The sequence below is a fragment of the Oxyura jamaicensis genome, chromosome 19 (genome assembly GCF_011077185.1).
Source record: "Oxyura jamaicensis isolate SHBP4307 breed ruddy duck chromosome 19, BPBGC_Ojam_1.0, whole genome shotgun sequence".
NCBI classification, from domain to species: Eukaryota; Metazoa; Chordata; class Aves; order Anseriformes; family Anatidae; genus Oxyura; species Oxyura jamaicensis.
The window spans coordinates 6,849,223-6,877,129 of record NC_048911.1 but is presented as its reverse complement, the minus strand read 5'-3'; the positions used below and the strand labels follow the sequence as shown (position 1 = coordinate 6,877,129).

The 27,907-nt window shown below is 46.0% G+C and overlaps 1 protein-coding gene across 1 annotated transcript in view; it reads right to left on the bottom strand.

Moving 5' to 3' along the window:
* TAOK1 (TAO kinase 1) overlaps positions 1 to 27,907 on the bottom strand; it is a 69,846-nt gene that overhangs the window by 38,980 nt on the left and 2,959 nt on the right. The window contains exon 2 of the mRNA XM_035343366.1: positions 2,161 to 2,387. Within this exon, the coding sequence (XP_035199257.1) occupies positions 2,161 to 2,292 (132 nt within the window). The 5' untranslated portion in view covers positions 2,293 to 2,387. The remainder of the gene's footprint in view (positions 1 to 2,160; positions 2,388 to 27,907) is intronic.

The following is a 27,907-nucleotide window of genomic DNA, read 5'->3' as shown; positions in this document are numbered from 1 at the left end:
TTAAAATCATAGAGTTTTGTTTGCTTTTTTAAGTTTCCTTGTGATCTTGAAAAACTGGAGAAAAGGCGGTTCCTAGACAAAAGCCATGAAGTTGTTCAGAAGGCCAGTTGACTTCATCCAACCAAACCAGGCTTGCTTTATGACACTTTGGGGCATATATCCTTTCCTCTGAACACTCCATACAAAGGTTCCAAATCTGGTGCCCTGAGTAACTTCAGCAGAGACACAAGCCAGGCATGAGCAAAGAAAACGTGAAGTATGTCATCACCTTTGGTAATATGTTTTTAAGTAGTTATTAACTGTAATAAATTATGACATTTATTAGATAAAGTTTAATAGTTCACATTAGCAGAATCAAAATCCTGCTAAAGAAAACATTTATTTTTTTTTCTCCCCAGCTGTACAGAATAATAAAGGACCCAAAACATATACCCGCACCTCATTTCTTTACTCTTATTTCACCTAAACTGAATTTCTTCCCCTATGCAGCCCATCCCACCACCTTTTGGGTTTCTGCTTGAGATACCAAGTATCATCACAGGGAACAGTTTCAGAATCCAAATCTGAGAACTGGCAACAAAAAGATATCATAATGCAATATTGGTATAGGTTAAAACTTTGTAGCACACAAATAACAACAGTTTACCTTCTTTGCTGGAAACACTCCTTTATTTAGGGAAATGGAGAGTCCCCCAAACAGACTGGAGTAGTGTTGATGGAACGCTTACGTTACCTTTTTGCAAGTGCCAAATTATTAGACTTAATTTCTGTTAAAGTACAACCTGAATGGCATAAAGTAATCCCACTCTTTAGTGAACAAATACCATTCTATAAAGAATTGTTACCCTAAAACGGTGGGGAAAAAGAAAAATGGACCTACGCATTAATGACCTCTTGCTTGCTATCTCCTTGTAGAAGGAGCTGGTACTGGGCAACCATCCCTTACCACTGCTACAAGGGTCACTCTGCAGATGCCCCGATGGCAGCATCCTGTTGGTGCTTGGGAACGCCACTAGCACAGAGTTTGCAGGTTATCTCCAGCTGAACGCTGGCTTTGCATACCACGTGGTGCATGTATTCCTTTATAAGTTAAGGTATTCCTGAAAAATGTCAATATTATTTCCACTTAGCAGGAACACAGATTTTCTGCTCCTTCCTTTCATATCCACGCTTTAAGCGAATGACTGAGAACTGCGAAGTAAAGGCCACAGGTGAGCACTGCTCCATTCGAAAACATTTCCTCCTCCAGATCTGTTCCCAGACACTGGCAGCTCCTAGTTTTAAGCAGGGAACAAAATTAAGAAGCTTTTCCTAATTAGTTCATCTGTGCTGCATTAAATTTGTGCTGGAAGGTTCCCAACGTGGTCTGCTGCAATTATTAACAATGAATAGGCACCTCATAAAATACTGACACAAATGGCTTTCTGAAGGAACATTGGCAGGTTTGGCCACACCTCCTATAATTATAAATGTGAAAAGGTTTTCTGAGGAAAATGGTTTTTTAATGAAGGTCTCACAGTGTGCACTTGGGTTAACATACGGCAACCTGCAAATGAGGTTACCACGAAATATCCCACCTCCAGTCGAGCTCTACAAGCAGCCTGGGAAAAACTGCTGTCCAGACACTCACATCGAGTATGTTTTATACAGATGAACGCTGGGATTCTTGCCTGCAGTAGAGAAGGATGATGAGACAGGCCCAATGATAACAAAAGCACCAACATTCAGGTGCCAAATACAAAGAATGTCTTTAAGGGAGCCTGTGGGGTATGCACGAAGGGAGAGAACTTGATCTCTCTCAAGGGACGGGAGGTGATAAGGAGACCATCAAACCAAAAGAAGTGCATTGCCAATCAGAAATGATGGAGCCAAAGTATGTTTTTTAATTTGCAGCAAAACCCCTACTTGCAACATAACCTAAAAGCACTGGACAAGGGCCATGTTTCCCATTTTTTCTTTCCGACTGAATGCAAACACCTTAAAGATACCGTCAGTCCGTGAACAGGCAGACTGTGCAGATATAAAAGAAAATACTTTTTCCCCAAGCATCCTACAGAGATTCACAGTTTCTTTTCCTCAACAATTTCAGAGAAGTCTGTGTCCGCAGTTCGAAGGCAAAAGGAAACACAGCTACAATTCACAAATCACGAGGCTACTTACAAAATAAACTGCTCCGAAGCTTCCATGGCCAATCTCTCGGAGATCTGTGAAGAGCTTTTCTGGATCTTCTTTGAAGAAGAGCTCTGCAATTTCGGGGTCCTTCAGGCTGCCCGCTCGGCTGGTTGATGGCATCCTGCTGGGCAGTTAGCCGACCGACTATCTGGGTTTAAAGTGCTGCCTCAACCCTTGGCTCATCTGTATGAATGGAGCCTCTTCAGCATGGATCACTGCAAGAAAAAGATTGCAAGCCTTCACTGGTTATCCTCTGCTCAAAGACACGGAAACAAAGCAGTGGAGGAACAGCCTCCACTTCTTCCAGAGCAAGCAACCCTCTTACACGAAGCAGCGCAACCTATCTGCCGGGATGTCAAAGTCCCACTGAGGCACCAGTCCAGTATTTATTTCTAGAGAACACCATTTGAAATCAAAACACAAAATGAGGCGCATTCCTGCTCCAGCATCTGCTCAGCCCCCTGCAGAGGGGTCAGCAGAACCACAGTGATAACCAGTTTGTCACTAGCGAGCCCGTATTACTCTGATATCCCCTCCCTGAAGAGTTACAAATGCCATTAAATTACTGGCTGGACTTCTTGAAGTGGACCACAACTGCACGTTCAGACCCTGTTAGGGATGCACAGAACCTCTCCTGTTTACACCATGCATTTGCATCAAAACACATCTTGGAACCTGTCCATTTCATAATACATCATAAGGTTGTGCTCAAATCTTCCCATCTCTTAGCTCCAGGTGAAAGCCACACAGCCATCGCAAGTAAAATGCCTGTTTTTTCATCCTAGGGGAAGAGCCTGAGTATTGGGATGTCCACTTGGTTCCCCACAAATTGTCACCAACAAAACCGATTCTGTGTCACTGGCAAACAGCTACTGGTACAGCTCACTTCCTTCACACAACCCTTATCTGGTCAAGACTTGTACTTCTTTTAATTCATATTTTACATCTCAAATCCGCCCTTTATGTTTTACATTTTTACGACTGAAAAAAGGCACTGAGCTTAATCAATCTATCAGAAGGCCCTATCTATCGCGGTCCATTTTTCCCCCTTTCCAGGACAGTGCGAGCTCCACCTTTCTCCAAGCCTCCAGACCATCAATGAATCATTTGTTTTCCCCTCCCTGCGGAGCAATTCCGACAAGGATGGAAAAAGACATACTCCTGCATGTTTATGCTCGGTGGTACTCTCCCCTGACAGTTGCAGCATGTGGAAGTGCCAAAGACTGCCTGCTCCTTGTTAGTTCAAACAACTGCCAGCATCGCTACAAGGAGAGCACGGTCGTGCGAGAGACAGCCAAGACGTACCTAGTTGTAAAGTCTGCAAGGTTCTCCAGTTTTTCTCATGAAGACATGCATGGGAGAGAGAAGGCAGAGCAGGAAAGCGAAATCCAGCATTTTCATAGCTTTCCTCCAAGCAGATTCAACAAGATTTATAATGTAACCCTGGACATGTTTTCACGATGGCCCACTCTCGGGGGCTGAGGAAAAAACCGGGATTGAAATCCCAGTGGTGGGGCAAGTACAAAATCCATACAGAAGCCACACAGCTGCTCACAGCTCTGCCATATCCCTCTTGTGAGCGTGCACAGGCACATTTCATATTGATGCTGGCATCGTCGCGAGAGCCTTCAGACCATCAGCACAGGACACATGCGACTGCCGATGGAGCGGGGCTGGGTGCACGGGAACAGGGCTGCCATCTCCCCACCTTCCCTTACGTAAGGCAGTAACTCACGCGGTGTGGGAAGGGAAATCGTTGGCTGCGACTCAGCCCCTACCTGAGGCACGCTATGTTTCTGGAGACTGCAAGGAAAGTTGGTTTTTGTTGTTATTTTTCGTCCTTTCTTTCAAAGAAGCCAACAATATTCCACTTGATTGCAGCCCTAACAAGCACATAACACTGAAAGACAACTGTTTCGCATTTACAGCCCCGGACGAAACAATAGACAAAAAGCATCAGTCAGAGGAGGGAGAGAAAGGGGCTGGGGGAAGGGAGCTGATAACCAGAGCACACTCAGTGTTATTGAAGGAATGTTTCTTGGATCGACGGTAATGATGTCATGTTCCATCTTTTAAGAAGCATCAGATTCTTACAAAAAGGACATTGTTGTTCAAAAGCAACTGCTGCGATCCCAGAATGCCCTTTTCCCTACATCTGTTAGTCAGAGGGGCTAGGCTTGGATAAACCTGCTAATATGGCCAGCAGTCACATGGCCCCTTGAGCGCGCGCGTGCGAGCGAGCCAGCGGAGGAGAAAGCCCTGCACACACACAGCCCAGGCCCAGCACGGCCTCCCTCCTCCCCCCATCGGCCTCCCTCACGCCCAGCCAGCCTCCGGCCTCCGCTCGGCCTGCCTCCGAGACGGCACCCACGGGGCAGGCCGGGCCAGGCCTCCCGGGCCGCTGGGCTCGCTGAGGTGCGCCTCCAAGTCCTGCGAGCATCAAGGCAGATGTCCTTATCGTTGTTTTTGGAAATATCTGCTGCTTTGAGATGTGTGAGGGTAAAACCACCAGGTATTAAAAACGTTGAGTAGGCGCAGACGGGTATGTGGCGCTACGCTCGTCACTCTACCTGCTCACACAGACGGATAAAACGCATCGGTGTAACTTCCATCCTTAAGAAAGCTGCCCGCTGTCTCAGTGAAGCACTCCCATTTTTTAAGGATGTGAGAACACCGAATCCACTTGGTCATCTTCTTACCCAAACAACATGCCCGGCTTGCCAAAGCCCGGCCGGTCCAGCCGCCGGCATGCTTGGCCCCCTCATGCAGAAACGACACCTGGACGCTTTGGGGAATGGAAGTTAGGAGAAGCACCATGTGATGTGGCGATCACGTTATTGTAAACGTATTAAAAATACTGATGAGCCTTAAGAAAAAAAAAAAAAAATGAAACTGCAACTAAACTGCACCGAAAATTAAATTATAGGCCAGCAAGCAGCTGGTTTCTAAATGACAGTCAAGTCGCAATTACATATTTCACATTCTTCCACCCAGGCTCCGGGGTCGGCGCAGCCCTCCCGTTACACACAGTTGGACGGGACTGGTCTCCTCACGTTGGTGGTGGAGGTCTCAGGGCCGGCCTTGCGCTGAGGCCAACAGACGGGTCCCCTGGGTGCCAGAACTGCTCCCTGCCCTGCTGCCTGGGGGCCTTCGGCACGCACGCTGCAGCGAGGTGAAGCCCTCGGTCTGCTCAGTTGGTACGCGTACCCAAACATAGGAACAGAAAAAAATACACGACACGGCATACAACACAACAATCCCTACTTCCATCAGTCCCACTCATAACCTGCCAAGGTGAAAAAGGATTCAAAATAAACCAGGGCTCGAGCAAAGCACAAGTCTGGACCAGCTCTATTTTCACGTATTGGGCCAAACTCGATTTACTAGGTGGCTACCATTACTAGTGTAAATGATTACAGGCCAAAATACTTTTATCAAATTACTTTCATCTGAACAACTGCCCATTAGCAGAAACTGCGTGCACGCATCCACAGAAGTCCATGAATAAGTAAGACGTTGCGTTCCCTGTAATCGCGGCCATGCTAAAAGCACACGCGCACGCCTTGACCCACGGCCCTAAGGAAGCTGGAAGGTGCGGAAGGGGTAAGACCTGTTCCTTTGGGATGAACAGGGTAAGACCTGTTCCCTTGGGAGCTCTGCCTCCCGCCTGCCGGGCCATCCCCTGCTCGAGCCGGACCCAGCCCTGTGACTAAGTTCCCCTGGGATCCTGCAGAGCACGAGCACAGCTCTGCAGTATTTACGTGCCTATTGAAGCCTTACACTGCAGACTCTAGAGGAATTAAGAGAAATAATGCTGGGTGCACGTTTAGGAAGGCTGGTCAGGCTCCCCCTGTCCACGCTGCACCCAAACACCTGACTGCCAGTGACACAGGAGCTGTTCCTGTTAAAAACCAAGATGCTGGGTCTGTGCTGCCAACGAGAAGCAAGCCTGCTCACCGAGACCTCCACCTACCTGCCATGTAATTCCTCAGTCTCACAACCAAACCCAGCCATGACAATGACTACAGGCATCAGGCTACACGATGCACAAGTGCCTCAAAGCACTTCCAGTTCCTTAGGATGGTTCAAAAGTTCGTAAAAACCCAAACCTGACAGGTGATGCATAGGCTGGCTTGTAGGTTGTTAGCATTAAAAAGCAGCACACGCTGTCCATAGAAATGAAATTTCAAAGACCCAACATACTCAACATCCTTCAGCTTCTCTAAGTAGGAATATTATAACCGGAGTTAAAGAAACACCACGGGAGCTCGAAATGGAAGCAGTGAGCAGATTTATGCACGGCAAAGCAGCCCACCACCCTTCCTCTCTCCATTTCACTGGGTACCAAGGGGCACACCGCAAGGGCTCCGGCGATGGCTAACGAGGACAAGAGGAACGCTTCCCTCCATTACTGACCTATAAACAAGCAATCATTTGCCGTTTGAGATGTAAATCTTGCTTCGTTTTATAGTCACCTGCCACGTGGTACACTTAGTGTAGCAAAACTAATGAAAACTGTGCCATGGGGGAACAAACAACAACACAACCCACCACCGCCACCATTTGGAAACCGGTATTTAGTTTTTATTTCTTTAAACACCGACATTGCATGCGGTGCAAACACTTGCTAAATTTGGGGGTAATTTCCTCTGCTAGGACCTAACGCAAAGGCATCGAATAGATGGGCAACGAGCGCATCATGCCACTGTCAAGAGGGAAAAAGGATTTTCTCTCACTTGCATGTGGGTCAGATCTAGGGAGTGTATGAAGCTGAGATTAAATTATCCTCTCAACACACTATTAAAATTTTCCTGAATGGCTTCCAGCTGACACTAAAAATTTCCGCCACTTTCATAAATATGGTAAACTGGAACTATTGAAAGAACTGACTTTGATTTTTTTTTCCCTTTTACTTAAAATTTATCCTAAAGCAAGAGTTAGATGGTAAGAATGCTTAAAATACCAACTCGGAAATTTCTGTTCGTTTTCAGTACCGCACTGAAGGCTTGACTCACAATCCCAGTATTTTATATTTTTTAAAGTAGCAGACAAAACATTTTTAAATACAGTCTGAATAGAAACACATAAGGTTAAAAAATAAGCTATAGAAAGCAAGTTGCTGATTGTACACAAAACGTGAAGCAGGCACTATTTCTGCATTTTCAGGCAATTTCCTAAATAAGAACCACACAGCATCCCAAGCAGATACGCAGCACGTGGGAGCTGTCTGCTCACACACCGCGCAGGGCAAACCTCAGCTGGGCTTTGCAGACAGAAGTTGCCCAGCAGGTAGAGGAAGTTTCTTCTCTTGATTCCCATTTGAGCTGCCAAAGAGGCTCTCCCAGCTCACAAACACGTAGCCCAGGTACTTTAGCAAGACTCCACTACCAAGCCCAGAAGGCTGAGCTCGAGCTGTTAGAAGGCTGACAGCAAAATACCCAATCTACAGCACTGCCAAACGAGGCCACAGTGCAGGCAAAGAGAAGGCAGCACGATGAACGGCATATGTAGCGTCTGAGGCAAGAGATAAAAATGGTTTGTGCTGCTTTGAAATGCACTCTCCTTGGGCAAAAGCAGTACGGTGCTACACCTACCCCTCCCAGACACGGGGACGCAAGCGTGGCTGTTTGAGTCCAGACTAGTGCCAGAAGTGGCTGGGCAACACAGTCTGGGGGCCTTCCAGAAAATAAGCTGAAGGTCCACCAGCAGAAGAAACGAACACATCGTGCCCTCCTCACACCATGCAGCACTGAGATGCACAGCCTTTGGAAAGACGCTGCTACCTGGAACTTATTCTGTGACCTTTATATCATCTCTTCCCTGTTTATCAGCCTTTAACACTTTAGCCAGGTGAATGCCATTAGCAGAGTTCCTTTAACTGGAAATGCAAAGCGTTTCTCCATCCTTCTGCAGGTCTCGGCACACACAGGGACACGCATCCATCGGGTTTACCACTGCGCGAGTACATTCTCGATCGCTGTGCCCAACTCCTCCTTCCAGCAAGCTTGCCCAAACTGTTACCTGATTTAAAAAAAAAAAAAAAAAGAAAAAAAAAAAGTCCTGCCAAGTCACCAAGTGCTGTGGATGTTCCCTAAAACATCTCTCAACACCGGCTCTGGCCCACCCAGTCTACTCTTTTTTCCTGTTCTGATAAAAGCGGAGAACCTCTCCAGTGGCTCAACGTGTACTGCACGCAGGGAAAACAAGTTATCCCCTGCTCTCAGCAGAAAAAGACCGTTTCCTTGAGCAGCTAAAAATCAGTTTCCTGTCCATGCTCAATTACACAGTGGCAGATGGTATCAAAACAGGTGCATTCTAGGTGACTCTCACAGCGGAAAGCCTATCAGCATCTTCGAGCCTCACAAAAGGGACTGATTTTAGCACTCGATTCATGTGAAACCACACACCGCAGACTGCTTGCGTACTTGGGTAAGCCTTTCCCATCAAGCTAACAACATGCTTCTCCTTCTAGTTCTGCAATTTGGAAGTCTTCCTAGAGTGGTAATTAAGGGAAAAAAAAATAAATCCCAGAAATGAAAGAAGAAAAACCTGGAGATGCAGCAAGTGGCATTTGCTGCTCCCGTGCCCTGGAAGAGGGGCAAGAGGCTCTGAGGAAACATCTTCGTTGGGATCCTGCTGACTGCCTTCTGCTGTTTGGTAGTGAGCTGCTGCTGAGATGAAAAAATGCTGACAATGTCTTGAACTTGCCCTTCTCATCCATGATCCTAAAACCGTTGGTTTTGGAATGCTTGTTCTCCACCAGGGCCGCCTGCCATTAAGGAAAATGGAGGTGCAGATGGACGGCGCTGTATCGGAGACTGCAGGAAGGTGTTCAACGTTCAGGGAAAAACCGTCCAAAATGCTGCCACTAAACTGATCAAAAAAAGGAACCGCCCTAAAATTGTGCCAACCACAGGCAAAACAAGGACACTGGGAATGGGTCGAGAAAATGGGAATGCAGACGGTAACTGAGGACCATGGAAAACCCCCCAGGAACGTCGTTTTCTACACTGGCATTTCAGTCTCGAGCTTATACTCGAGAATACATACTGGAGAAGGGGAAAGACAAGAGAGCCTGTGTCCACCAAGGGCCGAAGCAGGTGAGATGTCACAGCCTCCACAAAGCTCTACAACCCCACATGCACCTGGGTAAGACGAGTGCTGCTTACTGCGAATGATCCGAGGTCCTCCTTTGCAGCAGCAGTTTACAGCAAAGAACTGTCATAAAATGCTGGCCCCTTTGTACCTTTCTCATTCCCATCTGTATGTATTTGTAGAAGGAAAAGATTATAAGGGTAAGAAGAATTTGTAGCTGGGTATTGTGGTGAATTCTGGCAGCTTTTTGTATGCGAGCAGCTACGTTCAAACAGCCTTTTCTTCCCCAACACGATAAATTTTTCTTCTTCTGACAAAGCAAACCTATCACTCCTGTAAGATTCCTTCTTCTACTTTAAAAAAGATTTTTGAGGAACGGTTCTCTCCTGGAAAAACCTCTTTGCAGATTTTTTTTCCTTTCTTTCTCTGCTTCACTACCTGTGTTTTTTTCTTGTATTATACTTCTTCACAGAATAGCCTCAGGAAGATTCTTTTATCTCAGAGTACTGCTTGCATTTCCCTTATACATGCACTTGTACACTGTGCGCCTCACTTTGATTTCCTCTCCAGATTCTGACACTAAAATGTCCATCATAACTCTGAATTACTTACCCCAGCACACTTTCTGATCCAGTGGAGCTCTTCTGCTTGGATGTTTACTTTCCAGGAACGTCACTAGCACAAGTCAGAAAGTTAAGTTTCCCATAGCTCAGCTGATGAGCCCAGGATCCGTGCTTCTGGGTCGGGTGTAAGTGTTTATTAGGATGATCTGCACCGGCAGTAAGCCAGCAGTGATTACCAAAGCAACAATTACCCTGTGCTTTCCATTTTGTTTTGTGTTCTGTATTTCTACTATTTAAAATAGTCAGAAAAGATAACTATCTAGGTAAGCCTGTTCCCGTGCTAAAGACAGATACTCCGAAGAAACTTGATCTATTTTCACAACAGCTACACACGCCAGTTATAAACAAACACAAGTACACCTGACACTGTCGGTAATCTTGGAAATATTACTTTTGTTAACTGGCAATTTCTGCAGCATCACTCACCTGAGAAACATAAGATCTGTCACCTATCTTACCACTTAAACAACACAAATAAAACACCTTATTGACGCAGCTGAAAGAAGCATTCATACCAAAAGGAAGCTGTATTTTTTCTCCTTATTTCAGCAAAAACATCCCACTGGATCAAAAGTTAGGCCTACACAATAGCCGAAGAATGGCCAGCGTTTGTTTCCCAAGGACCAATGTCAGGTAACTCCAGGAAGCACTAACCATACCCCCGCCATAGCCAGCACTAACATCTCCTGAATCCCTTTGCTTGTGATAGTTCTGGTGTATTTATTATGAAGGTCAGCTCTAAATTTAGCAACTCCTTAGGCTAGCAAAGCTATGAGGAAGACAACTGGAAAAAATGAAGTCTTCTGCCGCCTTCTTTAGCGGTTCATTAAGTCCTCGGTAGTTGCCAGCTACTTACCTTTACTCGGTGAAGCATCGCACCAAAACGTGTTCTGCACTGAATCACCTGCAGGCAGCTCGTGCCCACGTCTCTCACCTGGCACTGCAATGACTGAGGAGTGAGAGGTCTGATGGCTGCGGCGCAGGAGATGCTGCTGGCAGCTCCCTGGCCAAGAGAAGGTTGGTGAGCAGCCAGCTGATGGGAGTCCATCGATTCCTGAGGCAAAAATACTGGGAAACTCCAGCTGCCCATAAACAACAAATCTATAGCCAGATGTCCTAATGGGACTGGAGTTTAAAGAAACCTTTTCTTGACCCTTAACCAATTCTGCCCCAGAACAACAAGTATAGCAAACAGGCAAATTAGCTGTTTTGGAGTCAGACTCAGAACTAAGCCACTAAAGCCCCCAATATAGGCAATTACCCTTGAGAAAAGAAGTAATTAAAAAGTAGCAGTATCATACCCAGTTTCAGAAAGGAGGCCTGAAAGGAAGTAATTCAAAGTCTTTCTGACCAGTAAGAACAGGAAAACATCTAAATTGTGCACGCGATCGAATTCGGCGGGACACAGCTCCAAATCTTCCCTGAGCGAGCAGAAACCTGGGGACACTGAAGCCAGCAGCAGGGATCTGGGATTGAAATTAAATCCAACTGAGAAATCCAAGAGAGAACTGGAAGATTCTGTGGGAACAGCCTTGTAAAAAAAATAAAGCAATCCAGCAAATGAAACAACACAACCGAACCCACGGCAGCCAGGGGCCTCGGGCGGTTGCCCATCTGCTCCAGCCGGGCTGGAGGGCGAGGGGACAGCGAGGAAGCCGAGTTACTCGCACAAAGGTGATGATTTGGCTCTGTGAGAAGAGCAGGTATCACAGATCATGCACCAAGAAAGCTGGTCCTTCAATAAATCTGTAAATTAAACATCACTGAGCTACGAAGATGAGCAACTGTCCCAGAAGCTTGAAGTAACTCCAGAACAACCCCGGCTCCTTGCAACTGCTCCTGCTCCAGGGCGGCACACACCAAACCGAACAGAATCGACTGAACTAATATCTGGGGGCAATAACATCCTGATCACTTGGTGACCCCGAGAACTAACAAGCCAAGCAGTCAGGTGCTAGACTATTTGTCATTCAAATAACAGAAAAGAGATGGATCTTCAAGAAGTACTGAGCAAAGCCTGGTACGCAAAATTATTCTGAGTATTGGTTTGTCGTAGGTAGAAACCAAACCACCTCCGGACTGAGAGCTGAAATACTGATACCAAGCTCTGAAAAAGGCAAGAGATCAGGTAGATGATGACACACTTCAAGGGAAAAGGGCCTTGCAGCTCCTGAGTGATCACAGGTACTGTGCAGGACTTGCAAAATATTTGCAGGTAAGATCTCAAATCAGAAGGGAAAAGAACACGAGTTTTATTTAGGGCAGTTGACAGCACCAAAAATTATACAAGAACCATAAAAAAAATAACGTGAATGAGCAACAAAACAAGAGATGAAAGCTCCCAAAGTAATGAGTGATCAAGCACACCCCTACTCCCAAACTAAACATAACTCACAAGAAATGAGCCTTGGGCAGACAGCTCAATGAAAATAATTGCACAATTACATGAAGACAATGTCAAATTAAAAAGAAAAAAAAAAAAAAGAAGAAGAAGAAAAGAAAAAAGAAGAATCAATTAGGAAAATAATATAGAATTTCAGAAAAAAAAAAAAAAAAAAAAAAAAAAAAAAAAAAAAAAAAAAAAAAACATAAAGGAAATCTCTGCCATGGTCTGCTCCTGGCTATTCTTCCCCACTCAAATCTACTAGCAATAAAATGAAAGTACAGTACAATAAGGCTTCAGAAGTATGAAATCATAAATGTCCAAGAAGACAAACTGAACTCCATGAGAAAAGGTGCAAGAGTTAAAAATGACACATAAGAAAGTCATGTAAAGTGCACACGCTTCAAGAGCAAGGGGACAGTCCATAAAACCTAAGATCATTTATAACGCTGAAGGAATTCAAGCAACCAAGCTGTAAAGACCAAAATTAACCTGCAGAAAATACTGCAAAGGTATCGAGTCCAAGAGATATAAACCCTGGTTTTTAATCTAGACATTTACACGCGTAAGAGCATCCACAGACAGGTCAGGTGAGGTATTTCTGAATGCTCCTGGCTCTGCTGGAGCACCTAAGCATTACCCACAGCCAGAGACAGAAGGCAGGACGAGACACAAACGTTTCATCAACACTCTTTGTTATGAAAAAGGTCATTTTTGTTTAACATGGGAGGTTATAAAATATACTACTACCGTCACATCCAGAGAAGAGGTTTATCGAAAGGCTGCGCACAAACAATGAGGAAGCATCTCGCCAGGTTCTCGTAACGCACATGGACACGATGGATCTTCATTACTTAGTAAATGCTGCAAAGCTGTTTGAAAAACAGATTACCAGCGGAAGGCCGTTCTGCTCTTCATGAAGGAGTGAGCAATTAACGGAGCACGCTTACAGGGCATTAGGAGATCATGAGGATATATGTGTAAGGAACACATATATGCAAATACAACACGCATATGCATGTATAAGCTTCTTACTCCAATTTGCACCTTAAAGCAGGTTCAAAAAGGTAAATATAGTTCAGCATCAGAACAATTGGAAGCCTTCTGCAGCTGTGCAATTTGTTCTGCCACATCCTCTGCACCCAGTGGAGAACCTTCGCCGAGCAGCACGCACCCGGAGCCCAACACCTCCGTTCCTGCTGGAATCCCCCAGGGTAATGGCAACCGGTCCCGTTTTTCTCCAGCTCAAGCTGAGTATTTATTCTTCCTGTCCTCGCATGACTGAGCAGAAAAACTTTTTAAATAGCACACAGCAAGAGGATTAATCAAACAACCTAAAACCGAAATAAAACACCAACAAAGAACATCTTTTTCACGATTTTACCTAGTTGAGGCAATGCTTCTCCTGCAAGTTCTAGGAGGCCTAGACTACTTCTCTTCCACTAACAACAAAGCAGCTTTCGGTGCCTATTAAGGTAACAAACACACCCTTTTAATTTGATGACTTTTACTTGGTTTCACAGGGGAAAATGCTTTTTTCAACTAACGTTCACAACAATTTGGGTGCCAGTGGTTCAGACACAGAACATGACTGCGTTGCATAGTTAGGATCATAGGACTGAGGGTCTTGTCAAGTCCTGTACCTGCTATTTCAAGCGACTACATCACAGAATCCAGTTACCAACTAATGGCCAGCTCCCTGAGGGCTTCTTAAAGCCACGACCCTGACTACAAGGCTGCTCCAGAACCCCGTTCCTATTTGATTAGGAATCGATTTAATAACTGATTAGGACTGATTTATAGCTTGTATTTATTATGTGCCAGTTTACACTGATTTACTCTTTTTCCTGCACTCTTTTTAAAGCTTAAACAGTTCTCTTTCCTTATCAATACTGAGGGATAAGGGCAAGTACAGACATGCACTGTCTCCTTAGCCTGCCAGCTCAAAAAAGCAGGCCAGTTCTGCCTCCCTTTCCAACACATCCACTTCCCAGACCATCCCAGCAGTCCTTCCACACATCTGTCCCAAACTAAGCATTTTTTTTAACATCAAAATTCACCACATCTGCGTATTTCTCAGCCACACAGCAGTCAGTTTTACAATCACCATGTTATCAATGGATATAGTGAAGACTTTTGCATCCATTTCTAACCGATAAACCACTTTTATGCAGGATATTTCTCGTTACTGCATGGCCATGCACTTCGTACAGTCCCATTTATGCTTCCACACACGGGGACAGCCACCCCTTTTAACTCGTCCCCGGGTCTGCGCCTGCAGAGGCCGGGTGGGAATACCGAGACCTCGCTCCCCTGGCACAGAGGGAGGTATGTGGTTTGTTTACCCAGAAATTTCGGGCGTATTTGCCGAAATTCCGTAAAACTGAAAGATTTATTGTAGGAGCTCTGACGTCACTTTCACACGGGAACAGACGTGCCGGCGGTAAAACACGAGACTGAAGCAGAAGTTTGTACCGGCCTGCTTCCCCCCGTTCAGGCAGTCACGGGTTTGTGTGCTAAATTACAGCTGTTCTGATTGCTGACATCTTATCTCTTATGTACTTATATACCCATTACCATAGTAACCAAATTCCTCAGAACATATAATGTAATTTTTGTATCTAGTGTATTAGAACAAAATGATTAAGGTTACAAAGGCAAGCGCTCCAGAATTAGAAGGTGTCAGAACTGAGCCTGCCACCCCCCTTGCCAACCGACCTCCGCTCGCTGCCTCCCTCCCCACCTCGCCGAGTCACCTCTTCTGCAAACCTCTGGCTCCATTTCTCCGTCAGACATAGTTCATCCCTCTCCAATCCCTCCGCAGTCCCTCACTACACTTCTTATTTCCCCTCTCCCGTCTGACTTTTATACCTCCTGCATTTGCACCAGGCGCCTTCCTCCTCCACGCTGCCTGGGTGCTATCCAGGAATGATTCACTGTGCGCAGGACAGAGATTCCCGACGCTCTAGGAAACGGAAACGAGAGCCTCTGCTGCAGGGAAAAGTCCTCCTGAGCCCTGCAGCCCTGGGCCTGGCCAGCACCAGCAGCTCCCAAGTGCCCACGCAGCGCCCGGTGCTGCTTTACACCGCTGCTGCCACCGCACTGCGTGCCCCGGGAGCACCCCGTGGGCCCCACTAAGCAGCAGCTGGTTTGCAAACGCAAGGAGTCTCCGTGCTGATGAGCTTATATAAAAATTAAGCTGTGTGTTTTACCAGCCTGCATCATTGTGATGTCTGAGTGCCACCAGGAAGGAGATACATCCACGGAGTGCTCAACGCTATGGGTCTGTTCAATCCCAGTACCTGCAGGCTCTGTAAAACTGAGAGGAATGACTTCCAGCAGAATATGCCCAGGAAATCCACCAGAACTCGCCTCACAGAGGGCTTACTAAAACATCCATCAACCCATGGACTTAGGCACCCTGTTGCCTAACTGCATCTCCACCAGAAAGACAGGTTCAGTCGTCATTGCGCACACGCTGAAGGTAAACGAGTACATCTTTTCTCCAAAAGCCTGCTTTCAAAAAGCCAGCTGGCTCTCTGGCAGTGTTACTAACTGCCCTGAATATAAGGCATGAAAGAGGTAGGGGAGCGTTTGCACCTGAAGGAAAAATTTGGAACGACTCGGAAATGAGGTCCAGGGAGCAGGTTTTAATGCCCAAGGTCTATTCCACACAGGTTGACTCTGACTGGAAATACTTCCAAAAACGATCCTCCTGTACACCAACTCTTCTGCTCCCAAGCAAGAAATGCTGAACTTTCTTCTGGACTGAAGTGAGAAAGAAAGCACTTAAGTTCCTTGAATGCACCTAGTAAGCATTAAAGTATTTTAAGGCTGAAAAGGCAATTTCAGCTACAGTAAGAACACATCCATCCTAAATTTGACAGAAAGCTGTAATCAGAAATTGGTCTATTCCAGCAGCACAGATCCAAACACTTTTATATTTCACAGGTTCTTTGTGCGCTCGCACACAAAGCTGCTTAATCCAGCTGTTCTCAGCAATCATTCACAAAAGCAAATGAATGAAAAAAAATTAAAATCAGGGACCACTTCCACTCCTCCCCTTTAGCTGAGGTGAACAAAATTTGATTGCTCCGGTTGATGGAGAAGACTATTTTCTGTGCCTTTAAATAAAAGGTTAATTGAGACATGGTGGACCCTGCTCTCACGTTGGCTCTCTGGAACAAGGTTGTCCTGCCTGCTTCAAGGACTCCGGCCACAGCTTTTGCGTGAGCAGGGAGCTGCCAACAGGTGACTTTTCTGAGGCTGACCTTTGAGAGGTGCAGTAAAGGAACAGCACTGCAAAGGAAAAGCCAGTTAAAATAATCTCATACCCCTCCTTCAGCACTCGGTGCTGGCAGGACTGAGCTCGAAGCCTGCGCTTTGCTAGCTGGCAGTCAGGGCTCTTGCGATGGTCTTTGATCTCGAGGCAGTGGCTTGGCCAAAGCTGAACCACGCAGCTCAGAGACACAATCACACCACCGTGTGAAGTACGGAGGCTGAACATGACAAAGGAGCCACTGCTCCGTGCAGCTCCATCAGGATTAAGCTGTGTGGTTGGAAGGGCTTCCTTGTGACTGTCCACCGATACACCACGTAAGGGTCTGGGTCTGGCAAGATAGGGAAGAAATAAAGCATCAGGGGACAAGGGCAGCCCAGGAACAGCCCCAGGGGAGCAGTGGGACAGACCTTGCTGGGGGATGTTAGAAGATTCCAAAAAGACATCGCCTGCTTTTTTTTTTTTTTTTCCCTTAGAAAATGGTTTTTGCATTCTTTCTCCACTTTTGTTAGCAGATGGGCCCAAATTCACCCAAAACACTACACTTTTCTCACATGACAGCTCGCAGAGACCCTATTTCCCTAGAGAGTTTGGCGAATACTTCTGCAAAACAAGAGAAGTTGGCTGCACTAGAGTTCAATACTGTCACCATTTCTGTCCAGGTTCCTTAAGATGCTCCTCATCCCTAGAGTGCCAAAGGATCTGCCTTACAGTCAGCTAAGGCTGCAGCAAAGTAGTCCTTATTCTGAGGCAGAAAAATCTAAATTTTCTTAAAAAGTAACTGAAAAATGCTGTGATGGAATTAATGGGATTATGCTAGAGAAGACCAGCTGTTACCTAAAGTCCAGCTTAATTAATGATAGCTATCCATATTTAAATGTTACCATAACACAGATATTTTATACTGAGAAGTATTAGGAATGTTGTCCTGGTGAACACTGAAAGCTTTAACAAAGAGGTTTGCCTTTTGGGATGGAAACGATGGTTTGCACTGCGGTTGACGGTTTTTAATTGTTGGTTAAAAGTAAAATAAAGCCATATCTCTGAAATAAAGACGATTCTTTCTGAAGCTGAAACGTTATTAGCCGATGGTATTCGAACATATCATCACCACAGCTTGAAGCAAGCAGATCACAACCCAGATCTATTGTTTCGCAGCCTGCAGAATGAGGAAGATGGCTTTGCATGACTAACATCAACCAACCGTGTCAGTGCAGCAGGATGGGAAAGACCACACCTACGGCATCTCCATTCACAGGTCTTTGGCTTTTATTTTCTTACACTGGGTCTGGAGAAGCGTGGCAAGGTCAAAACTCTGGTGCAAACAGTGCTCCTTCTCCTGTCCTTTTCTTTTGCAGCACTCTCCTAAAAAGGTATTATTCGATTGGCAAAACTGCAATGGAACATCAGAGAAGACCTTCATTGCAGGTACTTAGAAAGACCCTGATATTCACCAGGTGCTTGGTGGAGTTGCAATAAACATTCTTACCTCACAAACAAGATGTAAACTATGTGGATAAGAGGTGACCTACGATCACACGAGTTCAAAACCAGAAAGGTCTGATATCCAGTTCCTTATGCCAACTGCTAAATGAACAGGGTCTGGGTTGTTTCGTTTGCTTTTTTTCCACATTTCATTCAGTGCCCAGCTTATTAAAACAAGGAACAGCACCATTTACCCGATTCCGTGCTACAGCTTTGCAGAAGAACGGATAACTCACTGAACGGTAACTCACTGAATGAATTAGGATGGCTAGCATCTTTTCAGCCTGTATACGACCAGAGAACGTGGTGGCTGAAGGTTGCCTCTGCTGCAGGAGCTGTTTAGAGGTAGATGTTAGTGAATTCCTTTCTCATTACTTGGATTTCAAGAGACAAGCACCCACATCACAAAAATAAACAACAACACCTTCATATCCTTCTGGCTGTTTCATCAAAGCAGCCAACTACCTAAATGGGCACAGAGAAAGTGTTCCCTACCCCTGGAGGCTGCCTCTGAAGGGCACTAGTAGGGTGTAACAGCACGATAAGGCAAGAAATGTTTGCACTATTGCAGTCTGCACTGCACCTATTCTAGGGAGAAATAACATTCCGATCTCCACAATCTCCAAGGCTGTCAGTCTGACACCTTTTGTGAATACTAACATCAGACGTGCAAAGAACTTTCTTCTTTGTAGGTTCTAAAACATCTGGCACGCCGTTTCCTACCGGTAAGTGAACAAGCAGCGTGATTTCTTATCTGGCAATTTGAGGCCTCTTTTTCAGCAGTGTGGAATGATGGATTATGCTTTTTGTTTGTCAGTAGGAACAGACAAATTAGGGAAGAAAAAAGTCAAGTTTCAATATTAAAAGGAAGTTCTATTTGCTGGCTGCTCCTGTCGGCCAACAAACCAAGGGAAGCCAGGTGTCCATTTTACACACACTAAGGACCTTGTATTTTGAGCAGGGAAAGTAGGACAAGCCCCGATACCTTGGGCAGATCCTGCCCTCACAACCAGCCAGCCAAACGTGAGAGCGGCTCGCTCTGACACCTCCAACACCCACCTGGTTGCAGCAGTCACGCCAACGGGTCTGGCTGCTCCCCTGAGCCAGGGCTGGCAGTAACCTGCTGGTGGTAGCACCACGAGTTCCTAAAAACTCTATGGGACAGTTCTCTGGGAGGAACTAACGCAAGCATGGCAGCAAGCCATTGCACTGTGCTTGCTTGAATGTCTCCCAACCAGTAAAAAATAAAGAAAAGTTATAGTAAAAGACAAAACGATTCCTGAGGCAAGGACTTGGATATTTAAAGGACTCGGCTATTTATAAAATAGCCATCCACTCACATCTGGCACACAAGAGGCATCACATCCCTCACTACCTACAGCACACAAGGCAGGAAGGAAAGTTTACTTCAGAGAACTTGATAGTAAGAACTGAAAAGAAATAGCCGTGCTTCCTAACACTCTTTTTTTCTATTAAACTAATTCCTGCTGTAAAAAGTCAGCTTGAAAGCCCCTTTCAAAGAAAAAAGGGGGCGGGAGGAGAGGAAGAATCAGATCTGCTTGTTTTCTTGCATTTGAAATTCCGGTCTCGTCCCCTGTTTTGTTTTCCTGGAGGACGCCGGAGCGCAGACCTCGCAGAATGATGACATCACACGTACCAAAAAAAAAAAAAAAAGCAAAACCCAAACAAGAGCGAAGGAGCTCTCCGGCAAATAAAAGCTTAAAAATTCGGGCTGCCTGCGGTTGTTAACGTTTGGACAACTCCCAGCCCCACATGTCCGTGCAGAAGAATTTCCCCTTCGGAGCTCTGCCCGTGGGAGCAGCCATTCCAAAGGGGAAGGCGACAACCCTGATGCTTTCCAGGCCAGGCAGATTCAAGTGAAAGGTGTTTAGTTACTGCTCGCTGTGAAGATACCTCGAACGCTACCTTGTTTTATGCTTGTTTATGCCTGTTTTATTATTGCTTTCAAGTTACACAGGCAAGTGGCTTCTACCACTCTGCTTCCACCACAAAGCAGAGTGCAGCACGTCTAAGTCGCTGTAAATTTGAAGCTGCTCTTACTTGAAAGCTTTATAAAATTACTTCTTCCACATGAGGTAAGCGTTCTAGGAAGCTTCCCTCTTGCAGAGCAAGTACAATACGCTACACCAGAGACGGGGGAATGTCGAGATGTGCATGCATGCAGAAAGCAGCATCTGCAGCAGGACAGCCCTATTTCCTGCCGAGAAGAGACATTCATACCTTGCCCGTGTTTATTAAAGCTCAGGAGAGGTCCGTGCTAGAAGCCCGTGAGCTGACTGCCCCACGTCACCAGCAGATTTATCCTTCAAGTCAAACCTGAGCTCAACAGACCGACATGGCTGGCAGGCTCAGAAATAACAGGCTTTACGTGAGAACTATCTTCCAAATCTTTGCAGAAAATCTTCAGGATGCTTCTTGGAGATTCAAGGCACCAAACCAGATGCTACACAACCACTTCCTTGCTCTTAATAATTTACGATTGAATTTTAAACAAAAATACCCCCAAGAAAATCCAGCAAAGCAAAAACCAACGAGGTAAATTATAGAATTAAATATTGAATACGTAGTGGTCACATGGCTCCACTGACAGCTCCTGAACAGCACAATGGTTACAAATCATTCCAGAGCTCTTTGCTTTGATTTTTTGGTAATTAAATACAAAATTAATGAGATCGCCATCTCCACCTTATGCAGAAGCTAATCAGCATTATTAGCTGCCTGCTCAATTCAGGCAGAATACTAATGGTTTCTCCAAACAGCAAAACAAACGCAGCCTTGCTGTTAACCTGGGGACAACGCTGCAATGCTAACATCAGCTAACCAGGGACTGCTCGGAGATGTTGTCCATAAAGCTTTTCAAAGATGCTGTCGTACCGCACCTCACACACCTCCCTGAACTTAAAGTCCTGTTATTACCAGTTATCTTCTACCTTGAGAAATCCCGGCAAAGCAAATGGTTGGTTTCAGATAAATGCAACCACAGATTCCCGTGAAGCAGCTGAAGTGTTCTGCAGAGCTGGACTTTAAGTCTCTGAACGATAAAATGGCAAGACATTGGAAAACGCTATCTGAATACTGCAATATCCTGCCCTAATCATTAAAAACAAAAAGAGACAAACGACTGCCATTGAGGAGGCATCAAAAGGAGGTGGGAACTCCATTCAGGGCAGGAATTTTACTCAGAAGTTTCAAGCCCGAGACCTGTTATATCCCACGGACCCAAGGAAGCATGCCGTGTCCTGTTGGGTTACCTCTGGAAACCAGTCAGGACAGACTGACAATGACCATCGCTGTAATTCTGTTTATGTATTTACAGAACATACTTGAGTGGTGAGGCCCGATGTGTCACGTCCTTAGAAATGCTAATCGCAGGCATGAAATCACATATAGAAAACCCCGAAATCAGCAGGTGCTCGATGCCTCCAAACCAGAGCATAAGCAGGCGAGTAGAAGCACACCTCGCACAATACTCCCCTTCCGCTCACGCGGGGCCGTATCACCCTTGTTTCTCCAACACCTATGGAAATAGGTAGGTAGATTTTGCCATGCACACGCTAAATAGGTATGAACAATTGCAAACCAGCACAGGTGGTGTTAGTTCCAAAGCTAAAAGCAGATCTTCACAAAAAAAAAAACCCTCCCTACATTGCATACTCCATGGCTGTGGCAACACCAAACAGAAATCCCTCAGAAAACCAAGGTCCCGCACGCTGAGCACTTCCACACAGGGGCTCAAATTTCAAGGCCTTTATGCTGTTTTGGTTACTCGAGTTTAAAAATAATAGAACTGAAGCAATACAACCCTTAGCTTGATTATTTCCAAATAAGCCACAGCAATTTTACCGCGCAGATATGTTTTAAATGAACACCAATGCCGTAAACTTCTCTGTGGAGGCAGCTAAAGCAGAATCCAGAACAGATGAAAAGTTTCTTGCGATGACCTGAGCTCAGCGCTTCCAGACTCCTGGCAGGCACAGGGGCTCGAAGCTCCTCTTTCTTCCTAGCACGTCAGGTGAGAATGCTTGCAGCTTTTTTTACTGAAAACATCAGCATCTAATGGCATTGCACAACATCTAGACCTAACTTAGGAAGATTTGAGATACAGCTGTGGTAGGGACTGCACGGAGTGGATGAAAGGATACACGCTGCCCCCACAGATCTCCATAAAGATGTCCAAGCAGCCTCCATTTCTTGCAGCTGCACACACAGAGGAATATTTTCACTTAGGTGAGCAGTGCCCAGTTATCCCTGGGTGTGACTGCCCCCAGAACAAAAAGATTGAGTTTGCTGTTCATCAACTTTAAGGACTGATCGATGGCATATTTAAGGCCCTTTTAACACTTATGTATAAATAAAACACAAATCAGGTAACGAGTCCCATCATAGTAATGTTTCCTATTACAAATTTCAACATTTATCCAGCTCATTCACGAGCAACATTAAACGACCATTGTGATGAGCAAAATCTACAGTGAGTATGTGAAGAAACAAACCCTCCTCGCAGGCTGCGCTACGAGTAGGTCAGCCACTCGAGGAAGATCTGGGACACCCGTGGGAACCTGAGGCTTGAGCTGTTCCACCCCACCCCACGAAGCAGAGACCACACCGGCACCCCAGCAGCTCCTAACCTTGGGCTTCTGCTTTACAGCCTAGAGGTCCTGCAGGTCCGGCTGGTCAGACGTTAACCAGGAGCCAATCCTTCCTCTGTCACCAGCAGTGCTGGACAAATCACTCATTGCTCCACCTGGACCTCCCTATCCCTGCCGTGTAAATGTGAAACAAGTATGTATTCATCGCTCATTTCATGTACCTTGATTTAGGGATGAAATTAAGAACTGGGGATTACCATTATCACCCTGCCAGCCCAGAGCAAAGTACAAAGCGAAGTATAAAAGCATCACATCTTTAAGACAATCTTCCTGTATTACAGGTTACTGAAATTTCTATTTGTGTATTAATATTTCATTTCTCCCCACATTAATATTAACGATATCTATTTCTAGTTAAACATCAAAATATTTGCAATACCTGCAAGACGCACAGTGGTTGTGCCAGTTTATAGTCACTACAGCGATCAGCCTTCAACACCAGAGAGAGCAATGGGAAGACTGAAAGACCACGGAAAGGGGGACACGCACCCTGGTGCTGCTGCTGGACCTGCCTGGCTGTGATGGCCACAGCCATCGATACCTGCTACAGGGGAAAATAGAAGATAGCTGAAAATATTAATTCTATTAGCTCACACTTTATTTTAGGAGATGGGGGCTATTTAAGAAAAAACACCTGCCATCTAAATAAAAGGTTTTGAAAAATGTAGGGGCTCTTCCAAAATATGGGGGAAAAAAAAAGAACCACTGATATATACATCAAAAACTGACTGTCAAAACATTTCTTTAATAAACTACAAATCATTCTTTAATTATTTTTTTTAAGCTTTCCTGACTAATTATAAGCTAGTGAATATAAATCATGTTCTTTCTAAGTAAACAATTGTCATGTTATTCTAGTATCCAAAGCCCTCTGCTTGTTGTTGTCAAGTCAGGAATAAATCTTTTGTCCAGTCAAAAAAAATGGTTTTGCAAATCAATTTAAAACATGTAGTGCAATGCAAACCAAAGGAACAGCCGGGGTGAGGACTTGCTTCTTCCACGACGTATTTTGCTTGGGACACAAAACTGTCACAGAGACCTTTTCTTAAGCCCGGGCCATTTCAGGCCATTTTCCTCTGCTAGCAGCTTCCAGCAGCACCTTCTGGTCCCGGGGCAGGGAAATAACTGCGGTGACCATCCCCAGGTCGACGGAGCTCAGCCCCGAGCATCCTGACAAAGCCGTCCCCCGTCTCCACGGGATGACTCGGGTACCTGAGGCTTGTGGAATGGCGATGCTCTAGGGTTCGTCTGCTCACGTAGTGCGTTAACTGAAGGAAAAATAATCTCCCGTTCTCCTCAAAGGACAGATGATCAGCATTCAGATGGGTTTGCCTGCATTCTTGCTGCAAAACGGGCAGGTCCCGGCAAGAATTAACACGAGGTTCTACCACACACCTCCAGCCAGAGACTAACCCAGTTCTAAATACTTCAAAGCAGGAGTTAGAGGGGTTTTGCGTGGAAAGGGAAGAAGGAAAATCAAGCCAAAAACCCAGGTGAGAGTTCAGGGTTTGCCTATATGGCAATTAACCTGTAAGAAAAATGGAGCTTGGCATTCTCAGTGAGGCACTGCCTCTGCAACGTGTCATTATTCCCTTCCCAACTTCGAGACGTACTTCTAGCAGCCAGCAGGAGGTCCTGCCGAGGCCTAGGTTACCTTCTTTTCTAATTAAAATGGCAAACGTTCACAAAATCCTCCATCGCACAGCCTGCCTCCGTACTAGGGTGTACCGAGCAGGAATGAAGTGGGGTTGGTACCGGTTCAGCTGGTGCCAGGGAAAAGCCTACCGCTGCGACACATTCAGTCGTTATGGGTGGTGGGGCGAGATTATGAGGGTTAGACCAGCCTGTGATTCTCAAGGCAAGGCCTGGATAAGCAAAGTGCCACAAAAAGGCCCCAGGAGACGCGGGGAGGCAGAAGACCCTGTGCTGTATTTGAGATCTACAAAGGCAGAGAGCTTACCCAGGGTACAGGGTCAAATCCTACAGAAATAGATTTCAAACCCAGGGTTTAACTAGTTTGCTATCTAGGCCAAGAAACAGTTCTGGAACGCATTTAACACAGTTTAATTGCATCAAATCGTGGCTGGCCCAGAACTGATTTTAACAACTGTCAACTGCTTTTTGGAACAGGCAAAGCCAGAGAAATGGAGAGCGCGGCACAGAGCTCGCTCTGCGAGGGACAACCCAAACACTCGGAGCAGGGGAAAAGCGAGGCGCATTCGAATCCCATGATCTCTTTGCAGATTGGGTTACAAGGAAGTGGGGACTGGGAGGAGCCCGGGCAGCGCAGTGACAACTGCAGGCTGCAACTGAAGAAACATCTCGCGCTGCCAGGGGGACCCGGCTTGAGAAATCCCAGTCACCGACGGTTTCCCACGGAGAAAGTCACCGCGCTACTTACTGCACGCTCGTGGCCTATTTGAGACACAGCGTTGGCAAAAATAACCTCTCCTCTCGTCTCCTTGGCTGGGGCAGGGAGGAACAGGCAACGATTAAAAGGGGACCGAGGCGGGGAGGAACAATTGCATATTAAGAAGGGGGAGGGAAACCAAAATAGCGAACATGTGCGGTGCCACATGCGATTCTTTCCAAGAAATCCCAGTGCAACAGCTCCCTGGGAACAGGCTCGCAGGTCTGCTACAGCCTTTGAGCAGCGGCATGGCAGGGATGAGGAAGGATTTCTGGGTGCTTGGACAACAGGCTGAACACAGGGATGGGGAACAAGCCAAAAACTGTTGTAAGAATCGCTCCCTGTCTTTCAACATACGTGCAACCTCATATTGCCCTTTCCCGTGGTCCAAGGCTTTCCTCGGGTTAGAAGTCAGCCCAAGGCAGAACGAGCTGAAGCTGAACCAGCAGCACAAGGAGAGGTGCTCATCCTGCAGGGTGCTGCCACTCGGACACCTAGGGAACGGCAGCGGGCTAAAAATCGGGTTTTAAGTTTAGCTGAACTAAGAGGAAGACTGAAACCAACTTTATCTGCAATTTAAGCAATCAGGTAAAACGCGCGTTGGCTTTCAGTCCAAAAGCTACCAGCAGGAATCTCTGCGATTAACGTTCAACACCCAAATTTACTTTTTAAATATGGCTTGGCATCCCGGACACACAGCAGAGGCTTCTAACCAAATTCGGACACCCCTCACCCGGGCTCTGACAGCGGGCTGCCCTGAAAGCACCCTACGCTTGATGAACATGGGAGAAAACTGTTCTTATAAAAACACATCTCGCTCTGATAAAACATTTGCATGGCGGCAGAGCCAAGCTTCAAAGTTCTGTGATTTTTCCTTTTTTCCTCAAGGTCTAACTTCTCCCCAGAACAAACCATTTTTAGTCTGTTCCACTCTAAGGACAAAACCTAATATGCAACCCTCGTGCTGTCACCCCGTCCTGACCCCTAGAGAAAAATCAAAAGGGCTCCTAGCCAAGCAATCCAACAGGCAGAGCAATCACCTCCTGTCCACTCCTATTCAGGAGCCATCACCTTGTATTAAGAAAGTGTCTGGCTGTCCTCACCGTACCCCGAAGAGAAGGGAAGGAAACCCTATCGCCAAGCTACCAGGTAGGTTTCTAACCAAATCTGCTCAGCAAGCTGATTAAATTGGGGAAACCTTTCTGTTTTGAGAAAACTTCTGGCTGCTTTGGCAATTTTGTCGTTTGTTTACAGTGGCTACTTTGCCTTTCCTTCTGCCAGAGAAACCAGGATGTCAAAAAAAGTTGTCAAGAGTGTCCAGTGTAATAATTTCTGATGAAGTATAAAAAGTTCTCAATGGCTTCTCTTTGATAATTTCAAAAAATAATAATAAAAAAGACCATCATTCCAGTGATCATCAAATATTTAAAAAAAATGCTTTAAGAAACCATGTTTGGAGCACCCATTATGCTGTCTAATGTCTAAGGACCTTCAGAAAGTCTTTCTGCCTCCATGTTTTGTGCTGTAAATGAGCACTTAGATAAGGAGGGAGGAATATGGTGTTAAAAGCCACCCGTGCTTCAAACAGCTCCCCATCCTTCCCTCCTGATTTGTGCACTTTTCCCCCTCAGATACCTCGCACTTCACCTCTCATTTCACGTTTTCACATTTTAGGTTCTGTTTTCACTCTTTATGCTGCAGCTCTGCACAGCTGAGCTCCCTCTGGAGCTTCACACGAGGGGATTAGTGGTTTTCTGACCCTTTATCCAGTGGATTTTTTTCCAGTCTCTTCTCCACGCAGAAATCAATGTAGGATGATCATCTCCTCCGCCCGTTACAGAACAACAAAAACAAAGAATCCCCAAACCTAGCTACTAGCTATTTTGGAGAAGGTGCCACCAACCTGTCCCTGAGCACCCCTCCTGGGTCCCGCCGTGGTGGCAGGCAGCACAAGCTCCATCCAGCTGCTGGCTCTCGTGCCCAGTGCCCGCAGTTGTCCCTGCACTCACCGGCAGCGCGCTGAGCCGGCCCAGCTCACCAAACCAGCACCAAACCAGCACCAAACCATTCAGATTTCTCCCGATGTCAGCCTTTTCCTGGTGTGGCTGAAGGGGCTCAGCGCAGGATCAGACGAAGACCAGAGTCACTGGAGTGAGACACGTGGAAAAGCAGGTGGAGGATGGCAGCACCCAACTAAACCGACTTTTAGCGTTTCAGAAGTCACCCGAGAGCACAGGATGGCACAGACCAAGGATGTGTTCTGCACCATTCAGGCAAGAATGAGCATTTTGTGGAGAGGAGGAGGACACGGTCATGAGTTATAAAAGGAAGGATGGCCAACAGTCTCAAAAGGCATGAAAGATTCCTCTCCGTATCACTACAGCCAGCGTTGTCTCAGACCTGTTTGACTGAGGCAGGGCACCTACATTATCCACAGTTCGACCCTGCTGCCAGGCACAGGGCACTGCCTGGTGCAGGCGTGACTCTGCACCAGAGCTGAAGCTCTCCTCTTTGTCTGGGTTTGCGTAAAGAAATACAACCAAAAACCCTCGGACTCCACAGCGTACTTGGATGGGAAGCACACAATGGCCACCACCATCGTGATTCAGAAGACACGAGCTGGGGTCACTGGTAACACCAGCAGCCAGAGGTCCTCAGAGTTTCTGGTGTGCACTTCAACGTAACATTATGTAGTTACAGGGATGTTAATATGAAGAGAAAATTCTTCTAAGATAGGATCTTATTAATTATGCAAGCGTTCTCCAAAACACATTGAGAATGGAGCAGGAG